The 18947-nt window shown below is 44.0% G+C and overlaps 1 protein-coding gene across 1 annotated transcript; it reads right to left on the bottom strand.

The window, feature by feature from the left end:
* Nucleotides 1–15772: 15772 nt before the first annotated feature.
* Nucleotides 15773–17474, bottom strand: LOC109422363 (serine/threonine-protein kinase pakG). The gene is made up of 2 exons (XM_019697107.3): nucleotides 17272–17474; nucleotides 15773–17203 (listed from the first exon to the last, which is right to left on the bottom strand). The coding sequence occupies exons 1-2, from the start codon at nucleotides 17365–17367 to the stop codon at nucleotides 15788–15790; spliced, it is 1512 nt and encodes a 503-aa protein (XP_019552652.3). The 5' UTR covers nucleotides 17368–17474; the 3' UTR covers nucleotides 15773–15787.
* Nucleotides 17475–18947: the final 1473 nt, after the last annotated feature.

Consider the following 18947-nt stretch of genomic DNA (forward strand, 5'->3'; position numbering starts at 1 on the left):
TGTGTATGTAAACTTGTAATGTATGTTCATTATTAATAGTAGTCTGATAATCCAAGTCTAGTGATTTTTTTTCCCAAGGAATAGAAAGAGTTGGTGTCATAATCAATACAATACTTGAAACTGGAAACTCCTTATTTCCCCCTATGGGTTATAGGGAGGGGCGGGACATTCGAGCCTACTCATCAGTGGAAAGGACTTGATATGCTAATCGGTTTAGCATAGGGCAGATACAAGTCTACTGGTAGACGTATCGCCCAGCGAAACAACGCAGATTGGCCACGGCCCGGGGGTGCGTTGATTATAACAGAACAGAACAGAATACACTTCGGCCATTTTGGAGTATCTCGCATGAAGTCGCTTGCAAGGTCTTATTGCTGGTGGGAAACAATCGATCGTGACATCACTAATCTAGCCCGTGACTGTCCAAACTGTGCAAGAATAAGGCCTGATCCCGCTAAGGTTCCTGTGCACTGCTGGGAGAAGCCTTCAGGACCTTTCCAGCGGATTCACGCGGATTTTGCTGGACCATTTATGGGTTGCTATTTCCTGATCATCGTGGACGCTTTCAGCAAGTGGCCGGAAGTGAGGGTCCTTTCCGATATAACCACAGGAACTACCATTACACAGATGCGAGAGTTTTTTGCCACATTTGGCATTCCATCGGTCCTTGTTACGGATAGGGGAACTCAGTTTACATCCGAACAGTTCCAAACGTTTCTTAAACGGAATGGAATAGTGCACAAAATGGGCGCCCCCTACCATCCATCTACCAATGGACAAGCCGAGAGATATGTCCAAACCTTCAAAGATAAGATCAAGGCTCTTCGTTGCTCGCGCTCGGAAATTCAAGCTGAGTTGCAGAACATCCTAATGGCGTACAGACGAACAGTACATCCGTCAACGGGACGTAGCCCATCGATGCTGGTGTTTGGCAGGCAAATCAGGTCGCGCATTGATCTGATGGTTCCAAGGAAAAGGGAAGACAGTGCTTCTCGTGGGGAAGAGATAGATGTGCGTTCTTTCGAGGTGAATGATAGGGTTGCGGCAAGAGATTTCCTTTCAGCTTCCGAGAAATGGAGATTCGGCTTGGTTGTTGAACGAATTGGGAAGTTACACTATCTGGTCGAACTTGACGATGGGCGTTTGTGGAAACGCCATGTTGACCAACTCCGAGCAGGTCCTTTGATCAAAACTTCGCAGTTGAACGAGTTGCCTAGAGTTGAAAACACCATTCGTAATCACGCGCGTGATTCTCCTCCGTTGAGGTCAGATCAAACAACAACTGTCTCATCAACATGTCCTCTACCTAGTCCTCCGGATGAAGAGAATGATCAGGTTCAAACTCGTGAAATTGCTAACAGCCCTGTCACCAGGGCAAATCATGACCCGGTATTGGAAGAGCCTACTATTACCACAGAAACTGGCAGTCAAGAAACACGAAAGTCAAACAGGGTTAGAAGACCACCAATTAGGCTCGATCTTTGATTATATGTTACTAACATACTAACAATTTGTATGTGTTCAAGATAGACAAGAACTGTTGTTAGGGGGGAAGAAATGTTGTGATTCAGTTGTGCCGCCGGTCTATGATCTGGATATTTATAATACATACCTATATGAACATACATGTACTTTGATTCAAATAAAAAAACGTCATTCTGTTACTGTCGGTCAAAGAGTAAACACGCTGCCTTCTTACCACTCCGAAATTACGACACAGGGAATCCGTATTCGTGCATAATCTGCCATAGCTGTTCTCGATCGATTGTATCATACGCCGATTTGAAATCGATGAACAAGGGATGTGTGGGCACGTTGTATTCGCGGCATTTCTGCAATACCTGGCGGATGGCGAACATCTGGCCGTTGTAGCGCGTTCACCCATGAATCCAGCCTGATATTGCCCCACGAACTCTCTTGCAATCGGTGATAGTCGGCGGCATAAAATTTGAGAGAGTATCTTGTAGGCAGCGCTCAGTAGTGTGATCGCGCGGTAGTTCCCGCAATCTAACTTGTCGCATTTTTTTGTAGATGGGACACACGATACCTTCCATCCACTCCTCCGGTAATACTTCCTCCTCCCAAATCTTGGTAATGACCCAGTGTAGTGCTCTCACCAGTGCTTCTCCACCGTATTTTAGAAGCTCGCTTGATAGTTGATCTGCTCCATCGGCTTTGTTGTTTTTTTTTAATATATTAATAACATTGTTTGTTTAACCCCTTCGGGACGACTTTTTTCACCAGCCTCATGCAAACCATTGAATATGCTTTCGATTTCTCGAAAGCTGACGCGTAAGCATCCTGGGACCATTGTTCACCAAGTGAAAGCATCCAAGCTGCGTGTTACCGCACCTAGCTACAAAGCAGCAAATGAAATTGCTCAACACGAAGTGTTTACTGTTGAATACGCGGTCGATGTGCCAGCACGAGAAGTGGAGATGGTGGGGAAGATCCTCGACGAAACGCTGACATGTGAGGACATCAAGACCGGCTTTGGTCGTTTCAAAAATAGGTCAATCCCCGATGTGGCTATCCTAGACTGTAAACGCTTATCTACGGCTTCCATGGAAGGGAAAAAAGGTGTATTCGCCTTCACCATTTCTTCGAGTGACTTTTCCAGGCTCCGTCCTCCCGAAGATGTACTTAGCTGAAGATGTACTTAGGTACCTTATCGATCAGGCTAAAGCCGGGATGGCCTCTGCTTTACATAGTAGCCGTCTCCATTCCACTCGGTCCATGGCTGTTTGTCTCCAGTTCCGCACTCTGTGTAGGGTCCGCAGATCGTCCTCCACTTGGTCGACCCACCTAGCTCGCTGCGCTCCACGTCTTCTTGTACCGGTCGGATGACTCTCGAGAACCATTTTAGTCGGGTTGCTATCCGACATCCTGATGACGTGACCCGTCCACCGTAGCCTCCCGATTTTCGCGGTATGGACGATGGTTGGTTCTCTCAGCAACTGATGCAGCTCGTGGTTCATTCGCCATCTCCATGTCCCGTCTTCCATCTGCACTCCGCCGTAGATGGTACGCAACACCTTCCGTTCGAAAACTCTAAGGGCGCGTTGGTCCTCTGTACGTAGGGTCCATGTTTCGTGCCCACAGAGGACGACCGGTCTAATCAGCGTTTTGTAGATAGTTAATTTCGTGTTACGGCGAACTTTATTCGATCGTAGAGTTCTGTGGAGTCCAAAGTAAGCCTGCCACAATACGCCTCTAAATTTCTCTGCTGGTGTCGTTGTCGGCGGTCACCAGTGAGCCCAAGTACACGAATTCTTCAACTGTCTCGATTTATTCACCGTCGATATAAATTCGGGGTGGCGGGTGCGGTGATTCCTCCCTGGAGCCCTTTGCCATCATGTACTTTGTCTTCGACACATTAATGACTAATCCGATTCGCCTGGCTTCACTCTTTAGTCGGATGTACGTTTCCGCCATCGTCTCAAATTTACGAGCAATAATATCAATATCATCAGCGAAACCAAGCAGCTGAACGGACTTCGTGAAAATCGTCCCACTCGTGTTTATCCCCGCTCTCCTTATTACAGCCTCTAAAGCTATGTGGAACCGCAAGCACGAAAGGACATCACCTTGCTGTAACCCTCTGCGAGATTCGAAGGGACTCGAGAGTGTCCCTGATACTCGAACTACGCACATCACTCGATCCATTGTCGCCTTGATCAAACGTATCAGTTTATCAGGGTGTTGTGATTCAGTTGTGCCGCCGGTCTATGATCTGGATATTTATAATACATACCCATATGAACATACATGTACACGCTAACCTGAAACTACCCATCGCCTGGGTCGATTCTACCCGGATTTTCATGTTGTTAGCAGTTGTCAAAATCCGGGTAACCAATAGAGTTAATAAACTATAGAGGACGAATGTCGCTGGCGTCGCTGCCGAAACATCTCTTGCTGGCGGAGATAGGCCGGGCTATAAGTGTCAAAGCGAAAAAGTATGCAGTTTGACAGATAGATACCCGACATGTTTCCGAACGAGAACAAAGGGAACAGCAGCGACATTCGTCCTCTATAGTTTCTTAACTCTATTGGGTAACCCGAAAACCCAGATTGGTTGGATCTGGGTAAAGATCTGGGTAATCGGCACTTTGTCATTTTCCGGCTTGAGAATATGGCAGCGGTCAGGTGAACGCTGGCAATTATGGATGTTTCCACGAAAAATATGAGGATAAATGACGGGAAAACAGTGAGATTCTTCCTGGGAACTGTTTTCCTGCATCAGGTAAGTGAAAAGCACATGGGACTTGGGAGCTTTCTATTAAAAATCTAAATTGGAAATAAATTAACAAAATCAAGGTCCCGGAGGAGCTGGGTACCGGTTACCCAGATTTTGTCACCAGCATCGGTAACCCAGATTTGAGTAAAGGTGCCTTTACCCAGATTAGAGTAACTGCAGTTTTGCTCAATCTGGGTCGCTTTGACATCAATCTGGGTAGCTGAGGGTTAGCGTGTACTTTGATTCAAATAAAAAAACGTCATTCTGTTACTGTCGGTCAAAGAGTAAACACGCTGCCTTCTTACCACTCCGAAATTACGACAGTTGGCGACGCTTGGACGGAAAAAAATCCACGAAAGGAGAAGCGCTAGCGCTACGATGAACATCCCGTGCTGAATTCCGCCGCAGTTCCGGACGAACAAGGTGAAAGGAGGTTAGGAGAAGAAAAAGAGGGTACTACTGCCATCAGTGTACCGTTCGTGTCACACCGATTGCCTTTGCGTGTGTTGACATTTGTGCTGCTTGCTGCTGCTGCGAGACCGAATCATGTCGTTCGCGGGGAATGCTGCTGCTGCTGCGGGGAGTGCCGCCGGATTTGTTGCTGCTGTGCCATCGACGTTCACGTTCGAACCATACGATAAACATAAATCGAAGTGGTCTCGATGGGTGAAACGTCTGGAGAGTGCTATGTTGATATTTGGTGTACCTGCTGCGAGTAAACTGAACATGCTACTGTACTATATGGGGGCAGAGACGTACAATCTGCTGTGTGATCACCTGTCTCCCATCGAGCCGGAAACAAAATCGTACGACGAAGTTGTGGCTGCGCTGGACGGCTACTTTGACCCAGAGCCATTGGAAATGGTGGAGCTCTGGAGGTTCCGGTCGCGGAATCAACGAGAGGGAGAGACGATAACCGAGTTCATAACAGCTTTGCAACGAGAGGCCAAACACTGCAAATTCGATACGTATCTACAAAAGGCTTTGCGGAACCAGTTAGTGTTCGGACTACGGAATCAACGAATACGATCGAGGCTTATCGAAGAGCGGGCATTGACTTTTGACAAAGCCAAGGATATCGCGCTGTCCATGGAGGCTTCGGGAGAAGGAGCCGACGTGATCAACCGAAGGATGCAGGATGTGAATCTGATGGACGGAAGGAAGACGAAACGGCACCCAGCTCAGGCTGCGGCTCCGTCTGGTTCTACTGTACAGGTAACTAACACAACTAACAGGACTTGTTTCAGATGTGGAAGTGATGCACACTTAGCGAATGTTTGTGCACATAAGGACACTATTTGCAGTCACTGTAAAAAGAAAGGTCATCTTAGGCACCCTACACACTACTCAAACGGTTTGACCAACATTGACTCCGCCCCCAGGTTGGTGGTTGAGTTGGTGCTGTGTTTGGCCGTGTGTGATGCTGTTTGACGAACCGATTTGGCAGTTCGTCAAACCGATTTGACGGTTGACGGTTTGATCGGCAAAAATCAAACCAGTTTGATTTTACTCAAACCAACAGTGGGCGGAGCCAATGTTTGACGAACCGATCGTACCGTGTGTAGTGTTGTTGCACAAACATAGTGCGATTTCAAATGGGGGATGATGTTGGTGCAACCAAAGTGACATGTTGGTGCAACACGATTTGGCAGTTCGTCATACGATTGCAGAAACATTCGCTGGTTCGACCAACCTGGGGGCGGTGGCAATGTTGGTCAAACGGTTTGAGTAGTGTGTAGGGTGCCTTAAGCGAGTGTGCATCAGCTTCACATCTGCTACTGCGATGATGAGACGCAGCACGCTTGCAAGCAAGCATTCTAAATTTAATGCAAATATGGTTGAGCAAGAAGAAGAAGAAGCGTCAGAGGATTCAGACAACGAGGTAGTTAACGAAATCTGTACGATTGATGTATGTAAGCTTGAAGGGAACGGTAGCCCGTTGTCCAAGATATTTCTCAATTTGAGTGTGAATGACGTACCGATTCAGTTCGAAGTAGACAGTGGTTCACCGGTGTCATTGATTAGTCTTGGTGATAAGGTCAGGTGCTTCAAAGATCTTCCTCTACACGAGTCGAATATTGAACTGCGAAGTTACTGCGGTAGCAAAATCGAGGTTTATGGTACAGTTTCTGCTAATGTTGCATACCATGGAGAAAACAATAATCTGCGTCTGTTCGTGGTAGAGACGAGCCGCCATCCACTGCTCGGCAGGGAATGGATGCGGTCATTGCGGTTGGATTGGAATGAGGTTATGAGTAAATATGATACTACGGTCGATAAGGTTGAATTGCGTTCTCCAAAGACAAGTGTGTTGAAGGGGCTGATTGATGAATTTTCTTCGGTTTTCGATGATTCGCTCGGAAAAATTACTGGGGTGGAAGCTTCTCTTTCTCTCAAGCAGGGCTGTACTCCAGTTTTCCTCAAGGCTCGTTCGATACCGTTCGCTATTCGTGATGCAGTGGAGTGTGAAATCAACAGAATGGTTGACTCTGGAGTGCTGGTGAAAGTAAACCACAGCAACTGGGCGACACCAGTCGTGCCCGTTATGAAGTCAGGAAACAGGGTACGTTTATGTGGGGATTATAAGTTGACCGTGAATAAAAGTTTGTTGGTAGACGAGCATCCTCTTCCGACAATTGACGAGCTTTTTTTCCAATATGGCTGGAGGCGAGAAATTTTCGAAATTGGACTTAGCGCAGGCATATCTACAAATGGGCGTCCGACAGGAAGATCAAGAAGTGCTTACCATAAGCACACACCTTGGTCTGTTTCAACCAACCAGGCTAATGTATGGTGTAGCGTCCGGACCCGCAGTATTCCAACGAGAAATATCTCAAATACTTGATGGAATTCCTGGAATCTCAGTATTCCTGGACGATGTCAAGGTTACCGGACCTGATGATGCCACGCACTTAGAACGTCTAAAAGAGGTTCTTCGAAGATTCCAAGAGCACAACATGCGAATCAATGTTGCTAAATGCGAGTTCTTTGCAGATAGCATTGAATACTGTGGGTACGTGATTGATCGGGAGGGCATCCATAAAATGGAGCAGAAAGTAGCAGCTATTCAAGAAATGCCACACCCGGAGAACCGCGAACAAGTTCGAGCATTTCTTGGGCTCGTCAACTATTATGGCAGATTTTTACCGAATTTAAGTACTCGAATTTACCCAATCAACAATCTACTGAAGGATAAGACACCTTTCGTTTGGGACGAAGACTGCGAAAAGGCTTTCGAGTGGGTTAAAAGGGAAATGCAATCGGATCGCGTTCTTGTGCACTATGACACAAGGCTCCCTCTTGTGCTGGCAACTGATGCATCACCTTACGGTGTTGGGGCTGTCCTAAGCCACATTTATCCAGATGGCAGTGAACATCCAATCCAGTATGCTTCTCAAACCTTGAACTCCACTCAGCAAAACTATACGCAGGTGGACAAAGAGGCGTACGCCATAGTATATGGTGTAAAAAAGTTTCATCAATACTTGTATGGGAGGAAATTCGTGCTTGTAACAGATAACAAGCCAGTTACTCAAATTTTCTCACCAGACAAGGGTCTTCCTACGCTATCGGCTTTGCGAATGCAACACTACGCGGTTTTCCTGGAGTCATTCGATTTTGAAATTCGGTATCGTGCTTCTAAGCAACATGCTAATGCGGATGGCATGTCACGTCTACCGGTTCCGGATATCAACAATAGGAAATGTGTGGAAGAAGTTGACGTGTTGGAACTCGAGCAGATCGAAACTTTACCAGTGTCTATTGAAGAGTTAAGGGAACATACCAGCAATGACAGGAGCGTAACAAATCTGATTCATGGGTTGAAAACGGGCAGATGCGTAGACGGACGCGACCGGTTCGGTATTGACCAAACGGAATTTACTCTTCAAAGTGGCTGCCTGATGAAGGGAATCCGTGTATATGTTCCAGAATCACTTCGAACTCGCGTTTTGGAGGAACTACACTTCGGCCATTTTGGAGTATCTCGCATGAAGTCGCTTGCAAGGTCTTATTGCTGGTGGGAAACAATCGATCGTGACATCACTAATCTAGCCCGTGACTGTCCAAACTGTGCAAGAATAAGGCCTGATCCCGCTAAGGTTCCTGTGCACTGCTGGGAGAAGCCTTCAGGACCTTTCCAGCGGATTCACGCGGATTTTGCTGGACCATTTATGGGTTGCTATTTCCTGATCATCGTGGACGCTTTCAGCAAGTGGCCGGAAGTGAGGGTCCTTTCCGATATAACCACAGGAACTACCATTACACAGATGCGAGAGTTTTTTGCCACATTTGGCATTCCATCGGTCCTTGTTACGGATAGGGGAACTCAGTTTACATCCGAACAGTTCCAAACGTTTCTTAAACGGAATGGAATAGTGCACAAAATGGGCGCCCCCTACCATCCATCTACCAATGGACAAGCCGAGAGATATGTCCAAACCTTCAAAGATAAGATCAAGGCTCTTCGTTGCTCGCGCTCGGAAATTCAAGCTGAGTTGCAGAACATCCTAATGGCGTACAGACGAACAGTACATCCGTCAACGGGACGTAGCCCATCGATGCTGGTGTTTGGCAGGCAAATCAGGTCGCGCATTGATCTGATGGTTCCAAGGAAAAGGGAAGACAGTGCTTCTCGTGGGGAAGAGATAGATGTGCGTTCTTTCGAGGTGAATGATAGGGTTGCGGCAAGAGATTTCCTTTCAGCTTCCGAGAAATGGAGATTCGGCTTGGTTGTTGAACGAATTGGGAAGTTACACTATCTGGTCGAACTTGACGATGGGCGTTTGTGGAAACGCCATGTTGACCAACTCCGAGCAGGTCCTTTGATCAAAACTTCGCAGTTGAACGAGTTGCCTAGAGTTGAAAACACCATTCGTAATCACGCGCGTGATTCTCCTCCGTTGAGGTCAGATCAAACAACAACTGTCTCATCAACATGTCCTCTACCTAGTCCTCCGGATGAAGAGAATGATCAGGTTCAAACTCGTGAAATTGCTAACAGCCCTGTCACCAGGGCAAATCATGACCCGGTATTGGAAGAGCCTACTATTACCACAGAAACTGGCAGTCAAGAAACACGAAAGTCAAACAGGGTTAGAAGACCACCAATTAGGCTCGATCTTTGATTATATGTTACTAACATACTAACAATTTGTATGTGTTCAAGATAGACAAGAACTGTTGTTAGGGGGGAAGAAATGTTGTGATTCAGTTGTGCCGCCGGTCTATGATCTGGATATTTATAATACATACCTATATGAACATACATGTACTTTGATTCAAATAAAAAAACGTCATTCTGTTACTGTCGGTCAAAGAGTAAACACGCTGCCTTCTTACCACTCCGAAATTACGACACAGGGAATCCGTATTCGTGCATAATCTGCCATAGCTGTTCTCGATCGATTGTATCATACGCCGATTTGAAATCGATGAACAAGGGATGTGTGGGCACGTTGTATTCGCGGCATTTCTGCAATACCTGGCGGATGGCGAACATCTGGCCGTTGTAGCGCGTTCACCCATGAATCCAGCCTGATATTGCCCCACGAACTCTCTTGCAATCGGTGATAGTCGGCGGCATAAAATTTGAGAGAGTATCTTGTAGGCAGCGCTCAGTAGTGTGATCGCGCGGTAGTTCCCGCAATCTAACTTGTCGCATTTTTTTGTAGATGGGACACACGATACCTTCCATCCACTCCTCCGGTAATACTTCCTCCTCCCAAATCTTGGTAATGACCCAGTGTAGTGCTCTCACCAGTGCTTCTCCACCGTATTTTAGAAGCTCGCTTGATAGTTGATCTGCTCCATCGGCTTTGTTGTTTTTTTTTAATATATTAATAACATTGTTTGTTTAACCCCTTCGGGACGACTTTTTTCACCAGCCTCATGCAAACCATTGAATATGCTTTCGATTTCTCGAAAGCTGACGCGTAAGCATCCTGGGACCATTGTTCACCAAGTGAAAGCATCCAAGCTGCGTGTTACCGCACCTAGCTACAAAGCAGCAAATGAAATTGCTCAACACGAAGTGTTTACTGTTGAATACGCGGTCGATGTGCCAGCACGAGAAGTGGAGATGGTGGGGAAGATCCTCGACGAAACGCTGACATGTGAGGACATCAAGACCGGCTTTGGTCGTTTCAAAAATAGGTCAATCCCCGATGTGGCTATCCTAGACTGTAAACGCTTATCTACGGCTTCCATGGAAGGGAAAAAAGGTGTATTCGCCTTCACCATTTCTTCGAGTGACTTTTCCAGGCTCCGTCCTCCCGAAGTTTGTTGTAATCGATGGTGGTTTTTACCCAGTGCGTCTTTTTAGGCCGAAGGTTTTTAATTGTACCAAATGCAAGCAGTTTGGTCACAGTGCTAGTTTTTGCGACAACAAGCCCCGTTGTGACAAATGCAATCAGGCTCATTTAGAGGACTCTTGCACATAGGAAGCGGAAAAATGTAGCTTTTAGGGTTCTCGTGGATCGCTTATATGATGCCCTCGGCCTTCCAGAAAGTTTTAGATGCATTATTGATATGTTTATACCTACAGTAGAAGAATATCTTCGGAATCTGACACAATCATGGCTCCTCCTTGCTGCGATCATATCTTTCGATGGATAATTCATCAAGTGAGGTACAAGATATGATCACTGTGCTACAGTGGAACTGTCATAGTCTAAAACCTAAATTAGACCTGTTTTTGTTTTTGATTCACAACTCTGACTGTGATATATTTGCCCTTTGTGAAACATGGCTTTCTTCTGAAGATGAACTCAACTTCCACGATTTTAACGTCATACGCCAGGATCGAGATGACCATTATGGGGGAGTTATTTTGGGGATCAAAAAGACATACTCATTTTATAGAATTCCAATCGCGACTCACCCTGGCGTAGAAATCGTCGCTTGCCAAATAACCGTAAAGGGTAAAGAAGCTTCCGTTTACATACCTCCAAGAATTTCAATTAACCGCCGACATCTTTGGAATGCAGTTTCTTCACTATCACATCCAGTTTTATTTCTGGGTGATATGAATGGCGGCCATCTACTATGATTTATGCGACGATTTCAATTTGAACGTTTTGAATACAGGTGAAGTGACACGTATTGCATCTGACGGCAAAGAAAGTCGTCTTGACCTATTACTGGGATCAAGTTCACTATCATTCGATTGCTCGTGGAAGGTGATCGAAGATCCTCATGGTAGTGACCACTTGCCCATTATAACCACCATCAAACATAATAGTGAAAGGTCAGACCAACCAATTCAGCTTCCTTTTGACCTCACAAGGAATATCAATTGGTAACAATTTGCAGCAGTTTTATCCTTTGGAGTTGAATCATTCAATCCACTCTCACCTTTGGATGAGTATCGATTACTGTCTGAACTGATTTACACGAGTGCATTAGAATCATAAAAAGGCGTGTTCCAAGTGCAACCTTCGAAAGAAGACCAGCCACACTAGGCTGGGATGATGATTGTACCCAGTTATATCATAAAAAATCTGATGCTTTCAAAGCTTTTCGTAGGCATGGTACTTCAGATCTTTATCAAGAGTACGCTAAGCTTGAAAGACAGCTGAAAAACCTACTGAAATCAAAAAAGCGTAGTTATTGGCGACATTTCATTGAGGGTCTCTCAAGAGAAACTTCGATGACATCGCTTTGGAGAGTGGCTCGCAACATGTGAAACCGCTCATCCTCTAATGAGAGTGACGAATACTCCAATCGCTGGATATTCAACTTCGCAAAAAAGGTCTGCCCAGACTCGGTCCCAGCTGAACCGCTCTCTTGGGAAACTTTCTCAGGAGACGGCTCTCTGGACAGACCATTCTCCATGCTGGAGTTCTCTATGGCTCTTCTTTCATCAAACAATTCAGCTCCAGGACGTGATATGATAAAGTTTAATCTTCTGAAGAATCTCCCAGATATCGCAAAAAGACGATTACTGGACTTGTTCAACTCATTAATGGAGAACAACATCGTTCCGCATGAACGGAGACAGGTCAAAGTAATAGCTATTCAAAAGCCTGGTAAACCAGCGTCTGGTCATAATTCATACCGCCCAATTGCTATATTATCATGTTCAAGAAAATTGTTGGAAAAAATGATGCTATCGCGACTTGACCATTGGGTTGAATCGAATAGCTTGCTTTCAAATACACAGTTCGGATTTCGCAAGGGCAAAGGAACAAATGATTGTCTAGCGTTGCTTTCAACAGATAATCAACTGGCCTTGCGGAAAAGGAGCAACTGGCTTCAGTTTTCTTGGACATTAAGGGCGCCTTTGATTCAGTTTACATAGGCATATTGTCAGAAAAACTGCACAATAGTGGACTTCCAGGAATTTTAAATAATTTCTTGTATAATTTGTTGTCAGAAAAACATATGAGCTTCAATCTCGGATAACTGACAACTTCCAGTATTAGCTACATGGGCCTACCCCATGGCCCATGTTTAAGTCCCTTGCTTTATAATTTCTATGTGAAAGACATTGACAGTTGTTTGGAAGGCCAATGTACGCTGAGACAACTTGCAACTTTCTCTAAAAGTCCCACATGCAGAAATGTTGCAAAGACCATTGCAAAATTTCCTAAATAATCTGTTCGGTTGGGCAAGGAGTTTGGGGATAGAGTTTGCTCCGCAAAAAACTCTATTAGTTTTTTTTTTCTAGAAAGCGGAATCCTGCCCAATTGAAACTAAGCTTTTTGGAACAGAAATCGACCAGTTTTTAACTTCGAAATACCTTGGGGTCTGGTTTGATTCAAAAGGCACTTGGGGTACCCAAACTAAGTATTTGGTGCAAAAATGTCAACAAAGGATCAATTTTCTACGCACAATTACCGCGGAACATGGTGGGGTGCTCACCGGGAAGACCTCATAAAATTTTACAAAACGACTATTCTCTCTGTTCTCGAGTATGGCTCTTTCTGTTTCCTCTCAGCAGCACACTGCCACCTAATAAAGTTGGAACGAATTCAATACCGTTGTTTGCGTATTGCTCTCGGCTGTATGCACTCAACGCATAATGCGAGCCTAGAGGTCCTGGCAGGGGTAAAACCTCTCCAGAACCGCTTCTGGGAGCTCTCGTTAAGGTTACTTATCAAGTGTGGAGTGAGCAACACACTTGTTGTTGAAAACTCTTGCGAATGTTGCCTCGAAGGTAAGCTGACACGTCTTCCATTTCCGGAAATATCAAAACGTAGGTGCAAGATGCTATGCAAACATCAACGCCTGGGAGTTGCCGCTATTTTCTGACCTTGATCGACGATTTCTCCTGCTTTTGGTAGTGTACTTCCTGAAAAATAAATCAGAGGTGAGAGACTGCATCAAAGATTATGTGAGGTAATTCAAAACGCTATTTGAGAGGACACCCAAAATCATCCGCTCGGACCAAGCCGGCGAGTTCCAAAACAACGAGTTGAACAGTTTCTGCAAAAAGGAAGGAATCAAGCAGCAATTTACCGTTGCGTATACGCCCCAGCAGAACGGCGTTTCGGAGCTAAAGAATCGCTCACTCGTAGAGATGGCGCGTTGCATGATATTGGATTCTCGTCTACCGTTGAAGTATAAGGCCGAGGCTGTCAACACGGCCAACCCAGTCAGCCTCCCATTTCTTCCCTGGATTCCTTTAACCCTTTATAAGGCCGAGAAAACTAGAAGAGTTATTATCGCATACTATTATGCAAATGATTATATACATGATTACATATATAAATCAATTTTTATTTAAAACAAACTCTCAAAAATCTAGGTGGCAATATAGTTGCCACTGCCCGTTAACCCCAAAAACGAGCTTTTGAGGTGGCAATATAGTTGCCACTGCCCGTTTAGGCCACCAGCGCTGGTGGCAATATTCTTGCCACTGCCCGTTTAGGGTACTTTTCTTCTTTTGACTTCGGCAAAAAGCCGGAAAAGAGATTTTAGAGTGGATTGGGCGGATTGGGGCTTAACCCATAATATAAACTGCGTAGTTCAGCTCATGTCAACCCAGAATTTGATTATATCTTAAAATATTTACCAAATCTATAATTTTACAATAAGTTTGAGCTAATTTTCTTCACGCGGTCAAAATTAGCCATTTTTGAGACTACAAATGGCTCCTAAATTGTTGTTAAAGCTTTGTTTAGTACCAAAAAAATACCAGGCGTTGTTAGTAGTCCTAATTTTGCGTAAACAAAAAAAAAAGTTCGAAATAAATTGTTATAAAACAGAAAAAAATACAAACAGTAGGTGGCAATATAGTTGCCACTGCCTTATAAAGGGTTAAGGGTTTCGCCCAATCCTAACTAAGGGGGCCGACACAAGTTTTCGAAACCCAAAAAAAAAATTGGCATATCCACTGGAAAGACGGCAAAACTTTTTCAGCTTTTTTTGTATGTACCTATTTTGACTTGGGAAAACATTCCTTCAGAGATATTAATTTTCCGGCATTCCAGACACTGGATTCCTTCAATGATTCCTTCCTAGATAGTTTGAAGGGATTTCTCATGGAATTCCTTTTGGATTCTTGCACGAATTTTCAGAGCTTCCATCAGGTATTCTTTCTGGGTTTTCTCCCGGGAATTCCTCCATTGATAGCTACCGAGATTTTTACATAGATTTATCCGGTTTTTTTTAGGGATTCCTCCAAAGATTTGTTGTGATTCTTTCAAGGATTCTTCGCGTGATTCCTTCTGACATTTTTTATTTAGGAATTTCTCCTGGGTTTTTCAGAGAAATCTCTGAATCCGGAATCAGTGATTTCTTCACTGATTCTTCTCAGATTTTCACCTTCAATGAATCCTTCCTGGATTCAGGGATATTTCCCGGCATTGCATCAGAGTTTCAGTCATCCTGGGAATCTTTTATTGATTCCTCAGAACACCATCACTGATTTCTCCCAGGATAGGAGTTTTCCCGGAATTCCTCCCGGGATTTCTTGGTTGATTTTTGGATACCCTAGCCCTACATAATTTGTCATTTTTTTCTGATCTTAAGCACTCAATAGATTATAGGGTGACAATAGGTATTATCGGTAGGTTTGTTCTCTTTGTCATGGGGGTTTTTGTCAGCCAAATTGCCTGAAACTTGGCCATATAATTCAGCTTAGTTGGGCAGGATTTGAGACTAACTCTGAGTCCAATAGGTTTCAAAAAACCCCCAAAGACGAAGAGAACAAAACGGCCGAGAATAGGCAATTTCCCCTATATGAATTGTTCCGGGATTAAAAAGTTGTGTTAAAGAAAAAAAAATCGATTCGATTTCTTCTCTTCATTAATGATTACTTTTTTATTTACCAATACTTAAAAGTTCCAACAAATACTCAAATTAAATTTGGTCGCCAATTTCTCCTCCAGTCAATTTAAACATATTCTCTTTCAGTCAATTCGGTAACTTTGCAAATATGAATATGTAGTTAAATCCCCCAACACCCTAATTTACGGTGTTAAGGAATACGGAATACCGTCAAATAAAAAAAAAACTCAATTAGAAAACGTGAACCATGTATCGAATGCTAAGCATGGCTTTCTCATTACCAATATGAAGAAATTCAAGTTCTTCGTCATTCGTTTATTCCAACAATCCGCACAGCGATTCCATGCTGTGAATTCGTCGGGGCGGCGTTTGTGCCCACTGCGGCTCCCGTGTCGGCGAACATCCAGCCGAGCGGAAACCCACCGGCGAGATGATTGACCGTTTCGGTTCAGCATCGGGATGAATGTGCGAGAGCAGATCTTCGAACGAGGGCAACGACGATTGGCTGGAGTGCTCCGGGGATGAGGCAAACGACTCCAAGCTGGTATCGCCATTGAAATCTTCCAATTTAAGCGGAGATGGAATGCGAATTTTTGACGGCGGTGGCGGCGGCGGAACATCTTCCTGTTCCGATTCCGATGTGCTGTACTCGAACTGGCTGTCGTGGAGGACGGCTGCCGAGAGAGACATCCGTTTGTAGTGTTTATTGGATTTCCTGTGTGATTCTGGCGAACGTTTAGCGGCGGATTGTTTTGGAGGGGATGGAGGAACGGTTTCGAGTGGTTTCGGCTGACGGTTTTTCAGACTTCGTTCGATAAAGTTCAGCATGTTTTCCACCCTTCGGTTCTTCAATGGTTTCACCCCTGGCAAGTTGGACTCGGCGGGTGTGGCTTTCTTCGGTTGAAGACTGTTAACCGTTTCAATGAACTCCAGCGGTTTCAGGGATCGTTTTTTGGCCATCTTTTCCAACGATAAACTACCGCTGGAAATATACGTCCTCTTATTATGCTTTGATCGGCGCAGAGGAGAATGTTTCTTTGGTTTAATTTTTGGCGGGCTAGGTACTTCCGTGCCCGGTAAGGGAGGAACTTTGAATGTGGCTTCGCTGCTGGAAGCAGTATTATCTTCTAACATTTGCAGGCATCGCTTAAGTTGCCGACCGGCCGTGCAAGCCTTGGATTCCACTACGCTGCGGACAGGGCTTACCAAGACCGGCTTTGGCTGCTCTTGCGACGTCGACTGATTCAGGTCTTGTAGAATATCATCAATAAATCCGGTATCAAATTCCTGGACCAGATTTTTGTAGCTGAGTGAAGGACTGCCGAAAATGTTTAGCGACGTGTTGTGGCCTATTTTCGAGATCGAATTGTTCTTTGGACTTCGATCCGGCGAAAAGAAACTGAAGCTAAAATCAATGGTCGCACTGTCGTTCATGGCTGAGCCAGGCGCAGGATCTTCAGTTTTACACCTTCCAGGCGATGATGGTTCAACGTTTGTGAACGATTGCCCAAAATCAACCAATGCCTCAGGGGTGGCAGAAAGCGTTTCTTCAGCCGATGTGTAGGAATAAACTGTGTTGTCGGTGTAGTTTTTGAACTTGAAATTCTGGAATGGGTACATGCAGCTCGGTGACTCACATTTGTAGATTGCTTCCTGCAGGTTCACATACATGTACCGCACGCTGCTTGATTGATTCCGCTCCATACAACTGGGGCAGGGTGCCGTTTCTTCCTACATGGTTAAATAGAACGCTCAGCTAATGGCTCCTCATATCATAAAGATTAACGCTGAAAACTCACCTGGCTAGGGTCCTCGTTGATGTAGGTCTTTCGAATTTTAACTGTTTTCGCAGCGGTAGCTTTATTCGCGATCAAATATGCGAAATAATCCATCATTAATGTAATGAAAATTATTTCTATTTCCGCCGAAATGCACTCGCGAGTCGCGGCTTTCGCGTACGGAACAACAAAACGCGTGATTGAATTGTAAACAAAAGGACGTGAAAGTGACATTTGCAAACAACCAAAGACCTTCAGAAATTTATTTCTACACGCTAACCCCGAGTTACCTAAATTGATGTCAAAGTGACCCAGATACACGCCAACCTGAAACTACTCATCGGCTGGGTCGATTCCACCCGGATTTTCATGTTACAGTAGACGTTCGGTCGGTGCATAACCCGAATAAAAAATACAGTACAAAAACCGAACGTTGTATTGTAACAGTACTATTTAAAACCATATTTTTACAATAGAAACCACTGTAAAAATAAAAATACAAAAACAATAAAATGTAATGTAGAACACCATACAGTAAATTGTAAATAAGATTTTATTAATATATTAATAAAATTATTAATATAAGAATATATAATATAAGAATATATTCGGGTTGTTAAGTATCGTAACAATATAAAAAAATGTTTTTCTCCATATATATTTTTTTGCAAAACCATACATTATATTGTAAATGAATTGTTATAAATACTGATACGTGGGTTTTAATAAACCGTACATTGTATGATACACATATGGTTTCAAACAACAAAATGTACCGTAAATATATTGTTTTTAATTGTAGTTTCACCACTGGTTATACATTTAATTAAATGGTTTTGGAATGGTTCTCTTTTGTTATGTTGTATTGGTTTACATTACATAAACCATGTAATGTTATATTATCTTGTCATTTTCCTCCTGTTAATGGCATCTTAGGCTTACTTGCATTATGAGAATGCGTTTTGGGAATTTTCCAGAGCGTTTTGGATAACCTTTCATATATTGGATCGCCCACGTCTAAGTCTGAGTCGAGGTCTGAGTAGTCTCTGATTGCATTAACAGTTGAAGCTTAGGCTCCCATGCCCCACCAGCCAGATAACCGGGTTTCGCAAACTAAGCATTATTTGTGGCAACACTTTGAGCGGCATGATGGAACTTTGCCGAGCGCGCTAAGCATTATTAGACCACTAATGTAGTTGCATGAAGTGGGTGACGAGGTGCATAAGTATCATTACAGCGTGCTTAACCGTTATTGCAATATTGAGGCTCCAGTTTGACTAAAGTTTGAAATACACGTACATATGTATTTAACAACTCAATAGAAAACTGTTAAGTTCGATTCAAGTATAAGTTAGGTTAAGAAGCGAACCCACAGACGAACCTATATTAGAATTCACCCGCATAACCATGAACCATACTTGTACTGTGCACCATACTGTTCAGAATTATTCACTACAGTATCTCAATAGTATGGTAGAACATCCAAAGTAACAGTAAGCCAACAGTACCATGAATATTTTCAACAGTGTGGCAGATGGTTCTCGACCAAATTACAATATGTGGAATAGGCGGTTAAGTTATGTTACAATAAGAAATCGTCGATTTTCTCGAACAAATTTTTTCGCTTACAGTTTGTCAAAAGGTCGATATACTATCCATTTTTTTGTTCAGTTCACTATTAAGCAAACAGTTCTGGT

The sequence above is a fragment of the Aedes albopictus genome, chromosome 3 (assembly GCF_035046485.1).
Source record: "Aedes albopictus strain Foshan chromosome 3, AalbF5, whole genome shotgun sequence".
Taxonomy (NCBI): domain Eukaryota; kingdom Metazoa; phylum Arthropoda; class Insecta; order Diptera; family Culicidae; genus Aedes; species Aedes albopictus.

Excerpts from the sequence above, each read along its gene's own strand:
- LOC109422363 (XM_019697107.3), bottom strand. The coding sequence starts at position 17,367 with ATGATGGATTATTTCGCATATTTGATCGCGAATAAAGCTACCGCTGCG. Across the intron at positions 17,204-17,271 it reads TCAACGAGGACCCTAGCCAG|GAAGAAACGGCACCCTGCCC; the intron begins GTGAGTTTTCAG and ends TTAACCATGTAG.